Source organism: Lepisma saccharinum, chromosome 6 (assembly GCF_977018435.1).
Source record: "Lepisma saccharinum chromosome 6, izLepSacc3.1, whole genome shotgun sequence".
Lineage (NCBI taxonomy): Eukaryota > Metazoa > Arthropoda > Insecta > Zygentoma > Lepismatidae > Lepisma > Lepisma saccharinum.
The window spans coordinates 9,367,547-9,385,901 of record NC_139234.1 but is presented as its reverse complement, the minus strand read 5'-3'; the positions used below and the strand labels follow the sequence as shown (position 1 = coordinate 9,385,901).

Here is an 18,355-nt window from a genome sequence, read left to right as displayed (position 1 = left end):
CACTGATCTAGATGCAGTGCTGCCTCCTAGAGGAAGAAGAAGCAAGCTACTGTTGCTAGACTAGAGTCTGTGCAAACAGAACCTGGAATGGAGAATGTAGTTTCGTTGTAATGTACAGTGTTATGTTGTTTTATGAGTTTCATAATAATTATACTTGATTTGCTTCGGATCACAATGTATCTCTGAACGTGATGAAGCCCTTGTACGTTTCATGATTATAACTTGTTTCCACGTAGAAGGAATCTTGATATATATATACGCTATTTTTATAAGACGAACAGTTTATGCTTACCGTGTTATGCCAAATTGCGTCAAACAGACACGTTTATGATTGTTCTAACAGTTTGTTGAAGTGAAAAGTTCTATCCTACCGACTGTGCCATAATGTTGTGCGATGGAAAACACATATATTAACAAGAATAACTGAATTTATTATGAAACTCACAAAACAACATAACACTACATTACATCGAAACTACGTTCTCCATTCCAGGTTCTGTTTGCACAGACTCTTGTCTAGCAACAGTAGCTTGCTTCTTTTTCCTCTAGGAGGCAGCACTACACTAGATACATCTGAAAATATGGGAAACTTAAATAAGGTGTATGTTGGGACTTGGGGCAATGTTTTAGAAAGAGGGAAAAATCAACTTTTAAAAAGAGTGAGCAAGCTGTGTTGGACCACTCCATATGAATCGAGCCCAATATAAAAATCTCCTGCATTCGAATATTTTGGGTCCCAGTGCTACAGTTCTGGAACATGTAGTTCTGCACAACCAGCCCATACACCTGAAAAATCAGTAAAGCTAAATTTTCACCTTCTAATCATAAGGTTATGGGGAATGTAAATGATATCCTTCATTAACAAGCAATTGCGAACGTAATTTTAACTTGTTTAGTATCTTTAAAAGTTTAGAACATGTACTATATGTCATAACTTGTATTAATATGTCACTTGCCAATCACATTGTTGTATGGCAGCACCTGCACAGCACATCCAACGTATCAAATTACACAGCAATAAAAGTCATTTAGAAAAAATGCAAATATTTCTTTCAACATAACAGTTGAAACAATGAACGAACACCTTTGCTTGACACTGTGTTATTCTTGTTTCCACAACATAAGCTGCCTTAATACCTGCATCAGTGAGATCCAAACGGTTGCACTTGCTTCGTAAATCAGCATGCACGAACAACAGAAGCAAAATGCACATTAAAAATAATTGAAAATCTCTGTTAACAAGTGCACTCTAGTCTACTCTTTTGCGCATTAAGTAAACAAAAGAAAGAAAAAGAATGTATTGTTGAAAATGCACAAACACACTGAACAACATGAGTTTTCAATATTTTTTTTTTCCACGTTTGCAGTCACTAAAAAATGTTTTCAGTAATATGAGCAAAGTCAGCTTTCGCTCTGCAGTCTGAATACTGATTTCCTGTGTCGCACATTACATTAACATATCAATATCACAGTTGGTGGGGAAAAGTCTTTTATGTACATGACGTGGAACTCTAACTGGTCCCGCTGAGATGCATCCTGCGGCAAAGCTGCGAGTGAGAGTTCCACTGCCTTCCCTGGAAAGAAGCAAAAAAAATTGACATGTAATTATGCAAGAGTCTTCCATTAGATTTGTGACAGTTATATACCATCCCTAACACAATCTATTTCAATGAAAATGTTGTTTTATTCATAAATAAGTAGGGATGTGAAGTTTGTTTTATTTTTCCCTAAATTTGGATGATGTTTAGGGCAAAAATCTGCTTTATTAATTTTAAATCTTATATTTTCACCTGCGTTTTTACTGTTCCTTAAGATTTTCACATCAGGAAAATTGAGACAAAGTTTAGTTTTAATAACAAAACAATAAGGCTTTATCTTTGTGAGAATCAGTGGCGAAGCGTGCTGTCTCTGGAAGGGTAGGCACAGGATGGAGCAGGGTTTGGGGGGAGGGGAAGATGTGATTTTTTTTTAACAGTAGTATGTTAAAATATAGATCCCTAGAAAATAAAAGATAACATATTGCCTGAATCTCGTCTACTTAAGTCGGGATATTGATTGTAAAGGATAATGTAGTGACTAACGCTCTCGCCTTATAATCAAGAAGTAGAAGGTTCGATTCCCACTGGAGGCATTGGTTCAGATTCAACTTTAATCTAGTCTCGATTGGATATCTGAGAAAAAAAAGGCGCTTCTGTCTCAAAGGTCAGAACAGTGACAATGGGACTCGATGTTCTGACCACGCGTCACCCATTGGAAAAGCCGTTCTGTCAGGCCCTAGCCATCTTACATTTGTTAGATTAAAGCTGCTCGTAAAAATTATTTGCTGCTTCAATAACAGTATTGTAAATGTTTCTCACATTACAGAAATGATTGGTTCACTTGATCGTCACTTATCGTTTATTTCTTTTTAATGCTGACCTCCGCGGCGGATTGGTTATAACAGCATGCTACGACAAGGGCCTCAGGTTCGAATCCCCACCTGGGCATAGGTGTTCTTTGTGAGTGTCCCTTCGTCAATGTAATCATATTATCGCTCATTCTCATCTTCCCAATTAGCCAAAAATGGCAGAAAGCCAAGTAAAATAAACTAAATCTATCAATCAGTTATTTCTTTTTAACTCTTTTATGCATATAATTCTTCTTCAACAGGCGACTTTTTTAAAAAAAACTTATATGATTTAGAAAATGATGAAATGCTAAATGAGAACACGGACACCTTTCTGTGTAACACACAAACCAGAAAATTTCAGTAACATGGATTTTCTCTATACGTTTGCATTGTACGTACTGTGCCCCATTTTAAAAGTAGCGCGTTTTCAGTTGTCACTAATCATGAAAGGAAATTTTGCTTCAATATCCCTTTCCTCAAATAAATAAAATACTTTCCCTCTCTGAATCGAGATTGGTGTGGAGCACATCCAGCAGCTAACACTTTGCGAAAAGCGGTTGCTCAAAAGAGCTGAAAGCACCAAACGTAACACTGGTAACCAACTTGCATGCATTATTTGCAGTTAGAATTCTAATAATGCCTACTTTGATAGGTTAGGAGGCCAGGCTTAGAGGTGTTAGCAACACATTTTCGCTACATGTTAGCAGCTGGGTGTGCTCCGCTCCCGGCACAGCTCTGAATCTTCCATGGAAACGCTGCTTCTCAACAAGCTCTGTACGTCCACTGCCTGCTTCGTCACGCGCTCGTACACGATCGGCACTCTTCGGAAGTCAGGGAGAGAGGGTGAGAGAGAGAAAAGAGGCCGGCCTCTCAGGTTACATTACAGGCGTACGCGCCCCTGAAATTATGCTTTCCCGCACGAATCACATAGGCTGTTATGGGACCAGCTGAGGCACTCTCAGGCGGGCCTCGCTGAATGCGCAGATACGGTTCCAGGCAGGGTTGCAAACTTGCGGTAATTATCGGAAGACCTAGAATTTCAGTTTTCTTTTATTAAGCGTCGTTTAATTAAATTTATAAGTAATAAATTAATCCATAATAGGGTAGGCCCGGCCTCATAGGACGCTTCGCCACTGGTGAGAATGACCAAATTTCTTGCATTTGGAAAACTCTTTTATCTCATCAGCCACTAATTATACACTAAACCACCAAACTGCAATAAATGAAGGGTGACAATCTCTTTTGATCGAACTTTCACCCTACAAATAACAGTTCAGGTAACTAACTATCTTTTAACAGAAGAAGTGTTATCCTGAGTTTATATTCCATGTTTTGCAGAGTTTTTTTGTGTTAAAGTACAAAATTCGGTTTATTCTTTAAAAACTGCATTTTGAAATTTTGAAACACCGAAAATTTGCCTCTTTAAGCTACCCAAATACATTTTAAACACTTTATTGTGCTTTCCTCAACTTTTTGGTGTTCTCGTTAAAACAAAAACTTCACATCCCTATGAATAAGTAAACAATACTTTTCCCAAAGATGATGAAGAATGGAAAACCTCAATGACCAACCCCCTTTAGGCTTGTCATGGAGATTCATTACATATAAGGTTTACCAACATAAGGGAATGGCTTAATAGAGTTGCATAATCAGGGCGCAGCAGAGCTTGTCAGTCTACCACTGAATAATGGAGTGTGTTTTGACGGGTGAAGGTCAGAAGCATTGAACAAAGAAGCTTGTGGATGTTGAATGCCACATATCGAAGAGATTGGAAACATTTCAGTTCATCGGTTCATTATCTTGCATTTTCAGACTCTTGAAGTTTTTGTTTTTAGCAAATTTAAAGACACGCTAGTAGCATATTATGGACCATATGGAAGAGGTCAAGCCTCACAATCGGCAATTTCATTATTCCAAGTTAAAATTAGAGTTTGATGTGTAGGATCATAGAAATATCTGCAAATAATTTCTGATCAAATCATTGTATGCAACTTTCAATATATTTATGCATGAAACTAGGAAAATATATTGAATTTCCCTTATAATGGAACAATATTGCAAGTTGTTGTAATTTATATAATTTGCATTGGTTTGTATAGCCTAGAAGCAAAAATCACAGAATTATATATTTTGTGGGCCTCCTCGATAGCACAACAATAAAGTCGTCACCTTGTAATCGAGGGGTCCTGGGTTTGATACCTGGTGGAGGCAGGTTCGGATCCCACTTTAAACTGTAGGTCCAGTCCCAATTAGCCTATCTGTGCATAAAGTGAACTTAAAGCAACAATTGAAACAAAACATATTTTGTGACAAATGAAACAAGGAAATGAAACAGAAAAATAATTTTGACCAAAAATGACCTGAAAGTGAACTATAGTTGTAGGTATTAATATTAATAGTTGTTTCCTGCAGTTTTATGGAAGTAAGAATACATAATTTTGGTGTGGGAAGAGAGACTCTGCCTCTTATTGGTACAAGCACCAAGAATCAACATGTCATAATGACTTGTCGACATGACTCTGGCCCATGCGCAGAGTGCCGAAGAATATAGATAAGCAGCAGACTGACGTGCCCGAGCTCATTTGAGTGCAAACCAGTATGGCAGAAAGACGTGTGCTGGAAACGTGGTCACAAATGGAAGTGTGTGCTATGAATGGGCGCATGGGACTAGTGTTTAAGATATTCATCGATGCCTACAGAGTGTCTATGGAGACGACGTTGAGTGGATTTGTTTTTGGACGACAATGCAAGACCCCACACAGCAAGGGTCACTGCAGAACACATTCGTCGTCTGGGATGGGAGAGATTGAATCACCAGGCCTACAGCCCCGATCTCGCCCCATCAGACTTCCACCTTTTTTCTGCGTTGACGTCAGCACTCTCGGGACGTCACTTCGGAAGCAACGAAGAGGTGCAACAGGCTGTGAAGAACTTCCTTAAATCGCTGGGCACCGATTTTTACCAGGAGGGTTTCTTCAAATTGATTTCACGGTACGACAAATTTATCAATGTCGGTGGCTACTATGTGGAAAAATAGCCAAAAGATTGTATTTTGTTATGACATTGTATTCTTCTGTTTGTAATAAAGCTTCCCTGTGAAAAAAAATGATGAAACTTGCTTTCGGAACGTCCCTCGTAATACCATATGTTTCATTCTCCAAACATGAATAGAATAGTTCTTGGAACTTCTTGTATAAAAATTACAATTTTTAAAATTTAGTTTCAATAAAAAATACAAGGCTCGTTCAAGGTTGACCGGGACTTTCATTTCTGCAGAGGAAATAGGTAGCAGAAGAAACACCAAACTATGTCAGTTTTTCAAAGTATTCTCCGTGCGCGCCGAGGCACCGTTGCCATCGTTCTGGCAGCTCCCGAATTCCTTTGGCGTAGAAAGAACTTGGTTGTTGTCGTAGCCACTGGAGGACATCGCTCCGCAGTGCTTCGTCTGTCGTGAATTTCTTCCCTCCCAGATGGTCTTTAAGGGGTGCAAACAAATGATAATCACTGGGGGCTAAATCCGGACTGTAGGGGGCATGGGGCAGAACTTCCCAGCGCATGTCGGCCAGAGTTGTTGTTGTCACATTGGCCGTGTGAGGGCGGGCATTGTCATGGAGAAGAATGACATTTCCAGACAACATGCCAGGTCTTTTCTTGCGAATGGACTTTCGTACAGCACCACTCAACAATGTGGAGTAATACTGGGCATTAATCGTGCTCCCTTTGTCCAGAAAATCCACATGGATAACGCCCTTCATGTCCCAGAAGACACTTGCCATGATCTTTCCAGCGGACGGCTGCGTTTTGCTTTTCTTGGGGGACGGGGAACCTTTATGCCGCCACTCCATGCTGCGTCTTTTGGTCTCTGGGGTTGAATTGTGCAACCATGTTTCATCACACGTGATGATGGATTGCAACAATTCATCACCTTCTGCTTCTGCTCAAAACCGATTCAGAAGCTGTTCATAGACCGTCTTGCGTGTCCACTTCTGATCGAATGTCAGCTGGCGGGGAACCCACCTTGCACAGATTTTGCGGAAGCGTAAGTGGTCGTGAATGATTGTCTCAACACTCCCGACACTGATATTCACTTCGGCAGCAATATCCCGCACTGTTACTCGCCAGTTCTCAAGAATCATTTGCTCAACACGTGCGTTATTCACTGGTGGGACTGCAGTCGGGCGAATGTGTCCATGCGCTTCATTTGTCACCAGCTCCAGTCCTTCGCGAAACTTCTCACACCATTCGTACACTCTTGTCCGCGACATCGTTTGTTCACCATACTGTGCTTGCAATCGTCTGAAAATCTCAGCTGGTTTCACTTTCTCCTTCACGAGAAATTTGATTACAGCCACAGACACACTGCTTGCCGCCATGTTCGCTGCAACTGCTGCGCATGCGCGAAATACGTCATGCCGGGCGCTAGTTACTCGCGAAGGAATACATTACGTCACCCGCACGTTTCATCATGATCCGGCTATTCATCGATTTTTTACGTACGAAAAATCCCGGTCAACCTTGAACGACCCTTGTAGCTAATGTTTTGCAGTAGATGTATGCTGTTGATGAAATTTCATTTGGAAAATTTGAAATTGAAGGTGAAACGTATACTCTTCTGAAACAGATTTATATCATATTTTCTTATTGACTACTGCATAAGGAATGTGTACCCCCGTTTACTCAAAGTGACATCAGTTTCAGGATTACCTTTCTTAAATAGAATTGTATATTGTTCCATCGTTTTCCACTCATTTGAAACAGTCATCACTTAAAAAGTTCCCAAAGGGACAGATTTAGTGAGCTAACTACTATCACTGTGTAGTGTAATAGGTTTACGTGGTTTGAATTCTTTTGGATAGGAAGATAATTTAGACAAAAATGAAGCCTCGGACTTCCTATAGAACATGGAAGGAGTGGACAATCATGGGAACAAAACAACGGGTCGTGTGAGGTTTGGCATTTCATAATCGCTCGCAACAGGTGCAGAAAGTGGGGAATGTGCCTGCAAGTACCCTCTTGCATCTGTGAAATTATTTCATGGGGTTACAAGAGTTAGAATGTGGATCGAATAATAAAATGGGAGGACTCCATTCCCTACCAACCCCTTCCCTTGTGCCACTGGTGTCTAAGGGAAAGACAAATTTCACCACAGTTTCAAGTATCACATCTTCACAAACTGAACATGCTGAAGTGCCAGCAGCTGCAAGTGACTTTTCCGCTTTCCCCTTCAGCTTGTAAAGCGGGGCATTCACTTTTAATGTCACTCAGATGGTCAAGCAACGTGTTATGTGTCACTTGTTCCTTTCAATGTTAAATCTCACAAGATGTATTTTGGAAATAAAGATTCACAGTTAATGCTTTAAAAAACTCACCTGACATTCTTGGCTGCAGTACCAGGCCCGCTTGCAACCTGAGCACATGAACCTGGCTTCCCGGCTGCAGTTCCCACATAAGTAGCGTGATGGATCCAACGACCTCTGATGACTTTGTTGGCTCGGAACATGCACTGTAGTCTCCGGAGTGATGTACTGTAATGCAGAGGTCTCCGGAAATGGATGGTGCGGCCTCATGCCTGCCAGTGGCTGGTTCGTGTACTTCTGGTGGTGCTGTTGCTGCTGGTGGTGGATCTGGTGCCTGAGCTGGTTCAAATACATGTCGTTAGTCCTGTATGCAGCCATTGCGGCTTGAGCTTTCGTGGGGTACGGGGCGTACGGTTGCTTGTGGTAGGGGTAGTAGTGAGCGACCGAGGATGGATTCACTTGCGACTGGATGTATTCCACCGTGCTTGGCGGCGCCTCTGCATGTCTCGGTGTCGGTCTCACGGGAATCTGAGACGAAGGCGGTGGATCCGCAGAGGCCTTTTGACTGGACGTCGCAGGCTCTGCCACCATGCTGGCTTCCGTGCGGTGGGGTCCGGCAGAATGGTGAGCGACGCAGGGACGGCCGTCCACATATTCGGGTCCAAGTATCACCTTGCACTTCTCGCAGTGGTCGCCGGGGTTCTGTTTCGGAGAAGGCCTCTTCTCGATTGACGGCCGCCGCGCGTGGCTGACGCCCGGCGACGAGTGTTCATGATCCGAAGCCGTGGAGAGATCCATGGGAGATTCGTGACTGTGGGAGCTAGTGATCGTCGCCGATCTCGGAGAAGCGTTGCGAGAGATCTCCGTGTGGCCCACCGGGAGTTTTGGACTCGGTTGCGTGGGAGTGGATCCGGTCGGGGGACTTGCAGGCTTCAGGTTGCTGCCCAGATCTCTGAACCGGAAAGCCTGTGGGACGGTGAGCTTCGGCTTCTTGTACACTGGAGACTCGGGGAAGTGCAGGTTGTCGTTCGGCCTCTTGTCCGGAAACAGCCGGAGTTCTTGCGAAGAGACTGGCACGTTGCTCTGCAGCTCCACAACCTGCACGCCGTTTTGGTTGTGCCTCTGCCTCGTGGCTTCCTCCCTGTACGCCCTTCGCTCCTCCTCCAGTCTCCTCCGCTCCTCCTCGCGCTCCTTTTGCACTTCCAGAAGGGCCTTCTGCGCTTCCTCTTTCTCCTTCAGGAGCAAATGGAGCTGCTGCTCCGCGTCAGACTTCAACTTCTCCAGCTCTTCCAGTTGCTTGGCACTGGAGTTGGCAGCCTGTGGTGGCATCCTACCGAGACCTCCGGGCCACGCCTGGTTTCCCTCCAGGAGCGTCTGGGAGTACGGGAACGATCGAGGCTCCTGCGCCATCCTGTTTGACTGTTGGTTGACACTTTCTTTGAACTGGGTAGAGCTCACGCCCGGCGCCCTGGTCAGCGTGGGCTGGCACACGACGTTCGGCACCATACCGCTGCCAGTGCTGGTGCCAGGGTACGACAGCTTCTGGTGCATGACTGTGCCGCCGGAGCCGTGGCGGTACTGCGTCGGAGCTATCGAGTAGCTGGTGGCCGCCTTCGCGGGCTGGATGGGCTGCGGCCTCACCGGTATCTGGGCGTACGGCGGCTGAGGTTTCGGAGCCAGCGGGTGGTACGAGGTCGGGGTGCGGTGCTGGCCACCGGCGGACGAGTTAACGGGATACACGCTGGTGTCCAAGGGCAGCATGGGGAACGGCGGAGGGTAGTAGTTCCCCGCGGGAGGACGGATGGGGATCACCACCTGCCTCTGAGGGGGAGCACGCTGCACGTGGCATCTGGGGGAAAAGTGCTGCTGTTCCGACACCGCAGGCAACAGCAGCGGCTGTGCATCTCCCGGATGCCCGATCATCCTGCCGTCGCCCTGGTGGAACCCGTCGTCGAAGGCGCGCGAAGCGTTCTGGGCCATGGCGGAGATCTTCTCCGGATAGGTTGGCTCACCGACGGACGTTTTCGGCACGGGGTTGGACACCGTCGTGGTGGTGAGCTCCACATCCAGAGACTTGAGGACCGGGTGCGCCGCGATGGGGTCCCTGCTCGTCTCCTTCCGCGCCTCGTCGTCGTCCTTCAGCTCGATCACCTCCAGCTGGGAGGGCTTCTGGCCGCTCGGAGGAGCCTTCGACTGAAGCTTGCAGATCTGTACCGGCAATATCTGCAGGTCGGACTTGGCGATGATTGTCGGCGGGTTGTCCACGGACTCATCCAAGCGCATCTTCGTCACCTCCAATGAACTCTCCTCTGGAAAAATAAATAAAACCTTACATACTTTCTCCCCTCACAATATTGTTTACTGCAGTGGTGCAGCATATTGCTTCAAACATACCAGAACAATGAACACAGCGTTATTAGGTTAGGTTCCCTTCACGTACACTCACCCCACTTAGTGCTCCGGCAGTTTGTTTCTTTATACAGCATATTTGCAGATTGTAACGCCCTCCCTTGCCCGGGAAAACAAAAACTACCACTACCTAGATAGAGGCGGCAAAATCTCCCTCGGACAAGTGAAAGTGCTTAACGGTCCAGGTTGAGTTCATGTATAGGGACGGTGACCAACAGTGCATAGCGATTAGCCATATCAGAAAAACACATTTACTTTCAATTACCAGACTTTTACCTGTAGCCGGGAAGCGGCTAGCTTCATACCTGAAAATCACGGGTAGCGACATACGTATGAAATGATATTGCCCAAATTAACATAACAAATAAAAAGTATATTCTATTCATAACAAAAAAAAATCAGTTGAGTACAGGTCCCCCTCTTGCATTCACACATTCACTCACAGATCCAGCCTACGGGGTTTTTCAACAAAAATAATACATAAAATGCACAGGTTTTTGACGACGAGCCCTAATTATTGCATTGGCATTTACTTTTACATTGACTTTTGTTTAATCAGGTCATTTGTGAATTTGCTCCAGTGCTAGTTCAAATCCCTAGCCAGCCCTTACTTAAGTTTACCTTTAAAAATAGGTCGGTGCGGTGACAATACATTATTTGTCCAGAATAAACAAAGCGTCTCAACAGCAATTACGCTCACGTGGGCGGACGTTTTTATTTTTTACTTGACCTCACGTGGTCCTAAACATAATAATAACCTCCGTTGAGTGACGCAAACATATACTCTCTAGCGTGCGGGACTTCAACACTTCGCCGCGACGAGCAATTAATATTACCAGGCAAATACTTTAACAATAATCACATACGCGACCTGACGCAGCTAGCAGCGACACAGCGCTGACACATATTAAACTGAACAAACCTCAAATTGATTAAACAACTATGCGGGCGGCGCTTTATTCTAGCAGTACGCACTTCAATCGATACAAAAGGAGCACAAACAACAATGAACTTAAGAACATTAAAATCACAAGAAATGAGTAAAATTGACCTGAGACGATTAAATACAACTGTTAAGCGCAACGGGAGTATGAGTTGTGTGGGCCTTTTCAAAACATCGACGAATTTCTAGGGCATTCTCTAAATATCAATCGAGCCGGTACGTGTTGACATTCATACAGATGAATACGTTACCATCTCTCTGGTTCCACGGCGCATCCTGGTGTTTTCGCGGGCGATTGAAATCACTTAGTATGCACACGAAAGGTTTTCCTATTCTTCCTCGATCGCGACGACGAGAAGGTGAAGAGCGTTCATGCATCTGGTTCCTCGGCGGATCAGTGATCGGCGTCGCTCGGGGAACGTCAAGGGCCTCGGCGTCTCTTCCTCTCGGGGTCGGTGAGCATCTCTGTGGTCAGTCGTGATTCGGACGTCGCATCTGGGCGGTGGGCTGTCGTTCATGAGTCGTCGGCGTCTTCTCCAGCACCGTCGGACGATCTCAAGCGTCTGGACGTCGATATGGCAGCGTTCGACATCTCTCTCCCTCTCTGTGGCGGCTGGTAGGCATCAGGTGGCGTAGCTCGGGGTTTCAGCATGATGTAGGCATTCGTCATGGTGTCTCGTCTGGCATCGGGGCGGACCGAGGGTGGCCCCCCTCCTCTCTTCTACAGTCAACCGGCCATCCTTATGCGCGTTTCACTCCACAAAAAGGACAAAATCTCGCTTACAGCCACTTCTCACAAACTCGCTCGGACGACTACAGTAGGCTGGCGCACTTCCGCTCGTCCTCACACCAAAAAGGTAACAACACACGACGAGTCGGCACAATGGTAGTCTCAACGTTCGGAGCGCGTGGATGTGTTCTCCTTGGAACTCGCGGTAAAAGTGTGTGTCGAAATGGCAGGTCCTTTCGTTTTATGCGGATTTCGAAAAAGAACGCTTGACGGTCGTTGAAGGTATGCTTCCCAAGAGGTCATTCCTCTTCGCTCCATTGTCTCCCAGCCTGGACAGAGCGTGCTTCGGGTACGGTACGTTAGGATTAAGTGGCGGTCAGCCTGGCGCCGACAGCTCAACTGCAATCTGTGTCCATAAACTGATCGATTATAACCAATTCGATCTGGCATCCGTAATTCTTGCTTGATTGCGACGAATCTCCACACATCCGTCCTTGCATACATGTTGCTGCGCTGGTAAAAGTTTCATTTCAGTCCGGCTGCTGGAACCCGAGATATTTGAATGGCTGTCGTTAAGGTCGAATTTCCTAAGTTTCGGACGCAAAACGTGACCTTTCTGGTGCTCGCCCGTCAGACTCGCGACTTCCTCCCTTACTCCCGTTGGCTTGGCAGATCCAATATATATACATACAAATAAAAACACTCAACACCTTGATTAAACACATTTTTCACGGCTAAGGATTAGAATAATAATAATAATGAGGCAGGTCGACGATAAATCTGACTGTGACAAGATATAATTAAACCTAAAAGTGTATCAATATACGCTGCATAAAACACACCTTATTACTCGCTTCGTTGTCCGTACGGCCACTCTGTGGGAGTTTGTGGAGCATTTCGTGAGCATCATGCGGGTTGCTTGCTCCACGGCAAGTAGCGTTTCAGCTGGTGACAGAATGTCAAGTGAACCTAAGTCTACTACAGAGAGTATTATGTGAACATGACGAAAAAATACAGTAAAACCTGAGTTCACTTCTCGCTAGGAGATGTGATAAATATTTCAAGTTGGGACGGCTTACTAACCGGTGTGCAATCACATCGCAGAACGGTTATTTTGACAAAATCCTGTTTTCCTACTGGCTGCTTCGGGGAGGTAGGACGTAGGTAAATGCGGCAACAGAGGGTCACTGTCAGAAAGGCGGGTCCCGCGCCGGGAGTTAACGCGATTTCACTTTAGTGAGCTTTGCAATTATCCTTGATTAACAATTAACATTCAAAAGTAAATTAAACTTGGTCTGACCTAAGCCTGGTCTGCTTTCTCTGCTCGCGTTCTGAAAACGACACTAGAGGTAGATGCGACACTAGAGGTAGATGCGAGTGACCGACTGCAGAAACGCTGGTGAAGGAAATAGAAGACGAAGTGATGTGGGAACATGTAACGTTTTGAGGTCCCGGGTTCGATACCCGGTGGAGACACATAGTGGTTCGGATCCCACTTTAAACTGTAGGTCCAGCCCCGATTAACCTTACTGTGCATAAAGTGGACTTAAAACACCAAATCAACAACAATGTAACGTTTTGAAGTAGATGGCGTTCAATGAATAAGTATAATAACTGTATTACACAGTTATCTAGGTGTTCAAGTACGAATGTGCACCTCCACTGCAAGTTTTCCCGTAAGACACTTTTCTTGGACTCGGCAAGTCACAAAATTTCCTGCACGTGCTGAAACATTTGCCAGTAAGCAACACTGCAGGACGCTGTTTTCCGAGCTTTTACTTCGGGTATACCGAAACATTCGTTCACCTCTAAAGTTGAACCTGAACTCAAACGACTGTGCCAGATTATGTGAACAGAAATGAATCTAGAAAAGCTGTGTTATTCGATATAATAACATCAAACTGAATCGATTTCAGAAATAGCTAAGTGTAAAAGAGGGTTGTTTGGCTTGAACAAGTGAAAATATGCTGAATATGACAAAAATGGTTATAATAAGCTCTATCAAGTAGAAAATGGTAAATTAAGCACCTTTATTTAATTAGCTTTTCCATAACAAAAATTTCTATATATTTCAGGAACATGTCACCCTTGCCACACAAAAATATGTAATGCTTGTATCCCCCCCCCCTCCATTTTACCCCAGTCTGAAATTTTCTTGCCGTAGATACTGGTCAAGATACTAGCTCCCGAGATATTCGCCAGCAGTGGCGACAGGTTACAATAATGTGTAATACCATGGTCGTTTCGTTGCTGCTTCGCTAATTCATTCTCGGCGTCGCGATTAACCTAAACAACGACGTAAAACTACTAAAGAAAAGTCTTTAATTCTTAACCGCTACCCCAGAGATAAAATATTGATACGTCAAGTGCGCCGTTCTGAAACGCATCACTCGGTAAAACGATTGTAATGATACATGTGGAGTTTACTTCAAGATTGGAAACATGTAATACTTTTATGTTCACAGAATATTGTGGAACACAGAATAACAATCGATTTCTCATCTACAGTCACTGAAATTCGTGACATTATCTACTCATTTATTACATACAACGCGTTTGTTTACAATTTCCATGGCAACGCCGCAAACAATGGCCTTATAGATATTATTATAGTGGTTACTGTTATAAATATTTAACGAATCCTACTCTGTGAGCAGGAATGGCGGAGCATTTGACTTGCTCGAATGTCGCTCCGCGCATGCGCCGAAGGAAATGCTGCTGAGATTGTGCAATCGCCCACCAACACGTCACCAAAGTGCACCTCATCATTAATAGTGGTTAGTAACACTAACGAATAATGGACCTTTTTCGGGGCGGCATTCGATGTGCCACTGCAACTTCTGAATTGTTATTTTTCAGCCATTACATTATTGAATTTTGAAAATCTTGGTAGTCTAGAAGTCTCGTTAACAAAAAGTTCCTTGGATCATAGCTCAATGAACTTCCCAACACGATACTTGTACAGTCACGCAATCTTCTGGGTTGTAACAATTCGATTGAGAGTCCTCGTCTGCGTTGACTACTAAATATGTTGGTTGTTCTTTTGAAGGATTTTTGGGCATAAAGCTCCACTCCCACTTTTGTAAAGATTAACTATATTATCTTCTAAAATTTCTGATCCATCTGGCCGTTGTGTTATTGTTACAACCCAGAAGTGGCCGTGACTGTACAAGTGTTTGATGTATGAATAACTTAACGAGAAACCTTTTATTAAATCGATACATTATACTCCTTTTTAGACAATAGCAACAATACATAAAATATTGCTACATTTTCTGGTTATTTTGGTATATTGTCTTGGAGGGAGACATAAAATCATCCCTGGGAGCCATGTCTAGTAAGGGAATCCCTGCCCCCCTTAATTAGCAACCTGGATTTACTGTCGAATTGAAAATTATAGATACTCGAGTTTGGACTCCAGTTAAAAATTAACCAGTAGACCTACATAAAAACGAGTTACATCAAAATTTAGCTTATTCAATTCTGCGTTAATCTATGGCAGCCATTTTTTTCCGAGTGTGCCTTCTATTTTTGATCGTCGTCAGAACAAGAAAAGGGCCGTTTTTTTTTAGTTTTGCAAACGATCGCTATCTTTGAAATTCTATAAATAGAAATCGGGTTGCCCGATCGTGATGAAATTTCAGTACGGTGTAGGCAGAAAGGTTTTAAACACAATTATTAATTTTCAGAACTCTACAATTTGTCAAAAAACAGTTATCAACAATTTTGTGAAACAACTTTTTCTTAGTATTGGGTAGTCCTACAAATACGATATTGGTCTTGTTTTGAAGCCCTTTGCATCTGTTTTTAAAATCCATTGTCATTGTCAATTCACATTAAGAAACCGATTTTATACAGATTTTTATTTAGCGGAATAAAGATGTACGTGGAACGTGGCAACACTGCACAGAGCGATGTCCGTTAAACCGTGGAAACTGCGGACTGTTACTGCGAGTCTGTGCTTCCGGTGTTGCCACGTCCCACGTTCATCTTTACTCCTTGAAGCGATCTATATATATGTACGTTCACTGTAACATTGGAAATGAATGAAATGGTGAGGTTATGTGGAGGAAATTTTTCTCAGAATAGTTTCAAATTATATTCTAAATTAGTATAAAACTTTACATATGTATTTAATATATATCTTAAAATATATTTGATATGCCTACAGAAGGTAAATTCAAATTTATTCATTTAAATAAAGCTATTTAAGCCTTTGGAAGTAACAGTTACTTTCTTCGAGTAACTGTATCTAATTACTTTTACTTAATGTTTTCACATTGTGTGAAATTTATTTCACTTTGTTTCTTATCTTGAACCGAATGTTCGTCTATGACAATGGGAATTAACATTTCTTTATTTTCATTCAATTTCTTGCTTTGTTTCTATAGTTTTACTATAATTTTATACCTAAACACACACACATCTGGAAATTTTGGCCAAAGTAAGTTCAAGCTCACTTTGTGCACAGATAGGCTAATCGAGACTGGGCCTACAGTTTAAAGTGGGATCCGAAGCACTATGTACCTCCAGCGAGTTTCGAACCCGGGACCTATTTATTACAAGACGACGATGTTACCACAAAGCAATCAGGGGCCTCCCCTGAGACGTTTTTAAAGGCTGCTATACAGGTACTAGATACGTCTAATGACTGATTTCGTATTATCTCGTTAAATTGCATTAGTGATAGGAACTGGTGAACCTGTGCAGCGTTGCTGCATACATTCTGGAAAAGTCCTCTTTTTTCAGGGTTCGCACAGTCGAAATAAAGCATCCAAAATAAATATCAAAGAAAGTTGTTTTGCCTTGGCCTGTATACGCTGTGAAAGTTAAGCGTCGAGACACTTTGTACGATTGTACGTTATCTAGGCTATGTAGTTGAGACCAGACCAAGTCAGATCTCCTTACTTGGAAGGCAAATGTTTGGTTGCCGGAAACTATTGTTTGGTTATTCCAAACATTTTCCTCTGTGAGGAGTTAACAGTCGAAAATAGGTTTTGAAAAAGGGGTGCGGAAGAAAATTAAGCGGTGCTGTTGGAAGTAGCATGTATGCGGGTCAATCAGTGGAAGTCAACGAGCATTGATGACGTCAAAGAACATGCGAAATTTTCATGCAGTAGCTATGGCGATGGGAAGATTGAAGGTTTCACGGTCAGAAACAAAGAAATCCGAAATAAACCTAGGTCATGCATGGACGTAAAAAAAGTTAACTACAGGAATATGAAAAAATGTAGCACAAAACTATATATTTTAAGTAAGTTCATGACATAATGTAATTATGCACTTTACATAAATAATTGCATTGATCATTTTTTACTCCTTCGTGTTCAAGGTAAAAAGTAATACTGCCTTATGTAATGCCTTTCCCACAATTGTATCAATTTATTTTAATTACTTGTTTAAAGCAAATATTATACATATAAATAGCTGCACGACTTTTGTTTCTTCACACATGAAAACTGCGTCACAATGAAAGTGTCCGAAATAGCTATGAACTAACCTACGTATTCACCTTTAAACTAACAATGGAGCATGTCTCACGCGAACCAAAAGGACACAAAAAATTGAGATATGTACAGTGGCGGCGATTGGATTCCAAAACCGGAGGGGCAAGGTGCCAAAATTGTGGGGGAGGCAAAGACAGTATATTTCCCTTTGCAGATAAGGTTTAGCATGGTGCGGGGCCGGCAAAAGTAGCGAAAAGTAAGGGGGCAACTGCCCCTCCCTCGCCCGCCACTGAGCCAGTATATAAAAATAAATCTTTCGGAAATTCCGTAAGATAACTGTAAAATGTGACGTATGAGTAAAAGATGTGCCTGCACTAACAGGATGAATGGACTACAAACAACGTATCGTATATGATACTTATCTCCAGGTCAAAGGTGTACCGCAGAGAGGGGCACACACAGCCCACCTCAAAAGTAAAATTTTGAAATAAACATTTGAAGAAGTTGCATGCAATTTGTACGAATTGGAAAAGTATGGAATTAATAACGAAGATACTTTATTAAAAAAAAAAAAAAAAAAGATTATTCATGAAATATCTTGCTACTCCTTTGATGAATTTCGTGGGTGCCGTTTTTGCAGTCACAGTACATACATGAACGTTAATAACGTAGAAGCCACATTACCAGAAGGATGACAAAAGACGGTCGCCCCAATAACAGACAATGAACAATTCGATATTCGTGAAACATTTATCTCCAATGGAAATATATATAACAGTTACTTTGAGTAATAGTTACCGTAATTCAGTTACTAAGTCACTTTGAGATATATTTTCGTACGGAAGGAATTTTCTGTACTTGAATTCTCTTACCTTTATATTTTCATGTTCAAACATATGAGGTTATTTAAAATTTACTGAATATTAGTTTTAATTATACTATTATAATAACGGTAACTGTAACACAGCTACTTTGTAAAACAAGTAACTAACTACAACTGGGTTAATTTTTTAGTGTAGTAATCCAGATACTTTTAAAAACTAACTCTCCGAATACATAATATAGGGACATGGTTAATTTTTATTACAAACAATATTACGGAGCTACTTGAAAACAATGGTACCGGTCTCGCAGTGGCGT

The 18,355-nt window shown here is 42.8% G+C and overlaps 1 protein-coding gene across 6 annotated transcripts in view; it reads right to left on the bottom strand.

Annotated features, from left to right (window-relative positions):
• Positions 1–882: 882 nt before the first annotated feature.
• The window catches only part of LOC145988546 (uncharacterized), a 193,963-nt gene continuing 176,490 nt past the window's right edge, over positions 883–18,355 (bottom strand). For all 6 annotated transcript variants that reach the window (XM_083123468.1, XM_083123466.1, XM_083123471.1 and 3 more), the window contains exons 7-8: positions 7,759–9,995; positions 883–1,574 (exon numbers count right to left, since the gene is read on the bottom strand). In XM_083123468.1, coding sequence (XP_082979594.1) covers positions 1,512–1,574; positions 7,759–9,995 — 2,300 coding nt within the window. In that variant the 3' untranslated portion in view covers positions 883–1,511. The remainder of the gene's footprint in view (positions 1,575–7,758; positions 9,996–18,355) is intronic.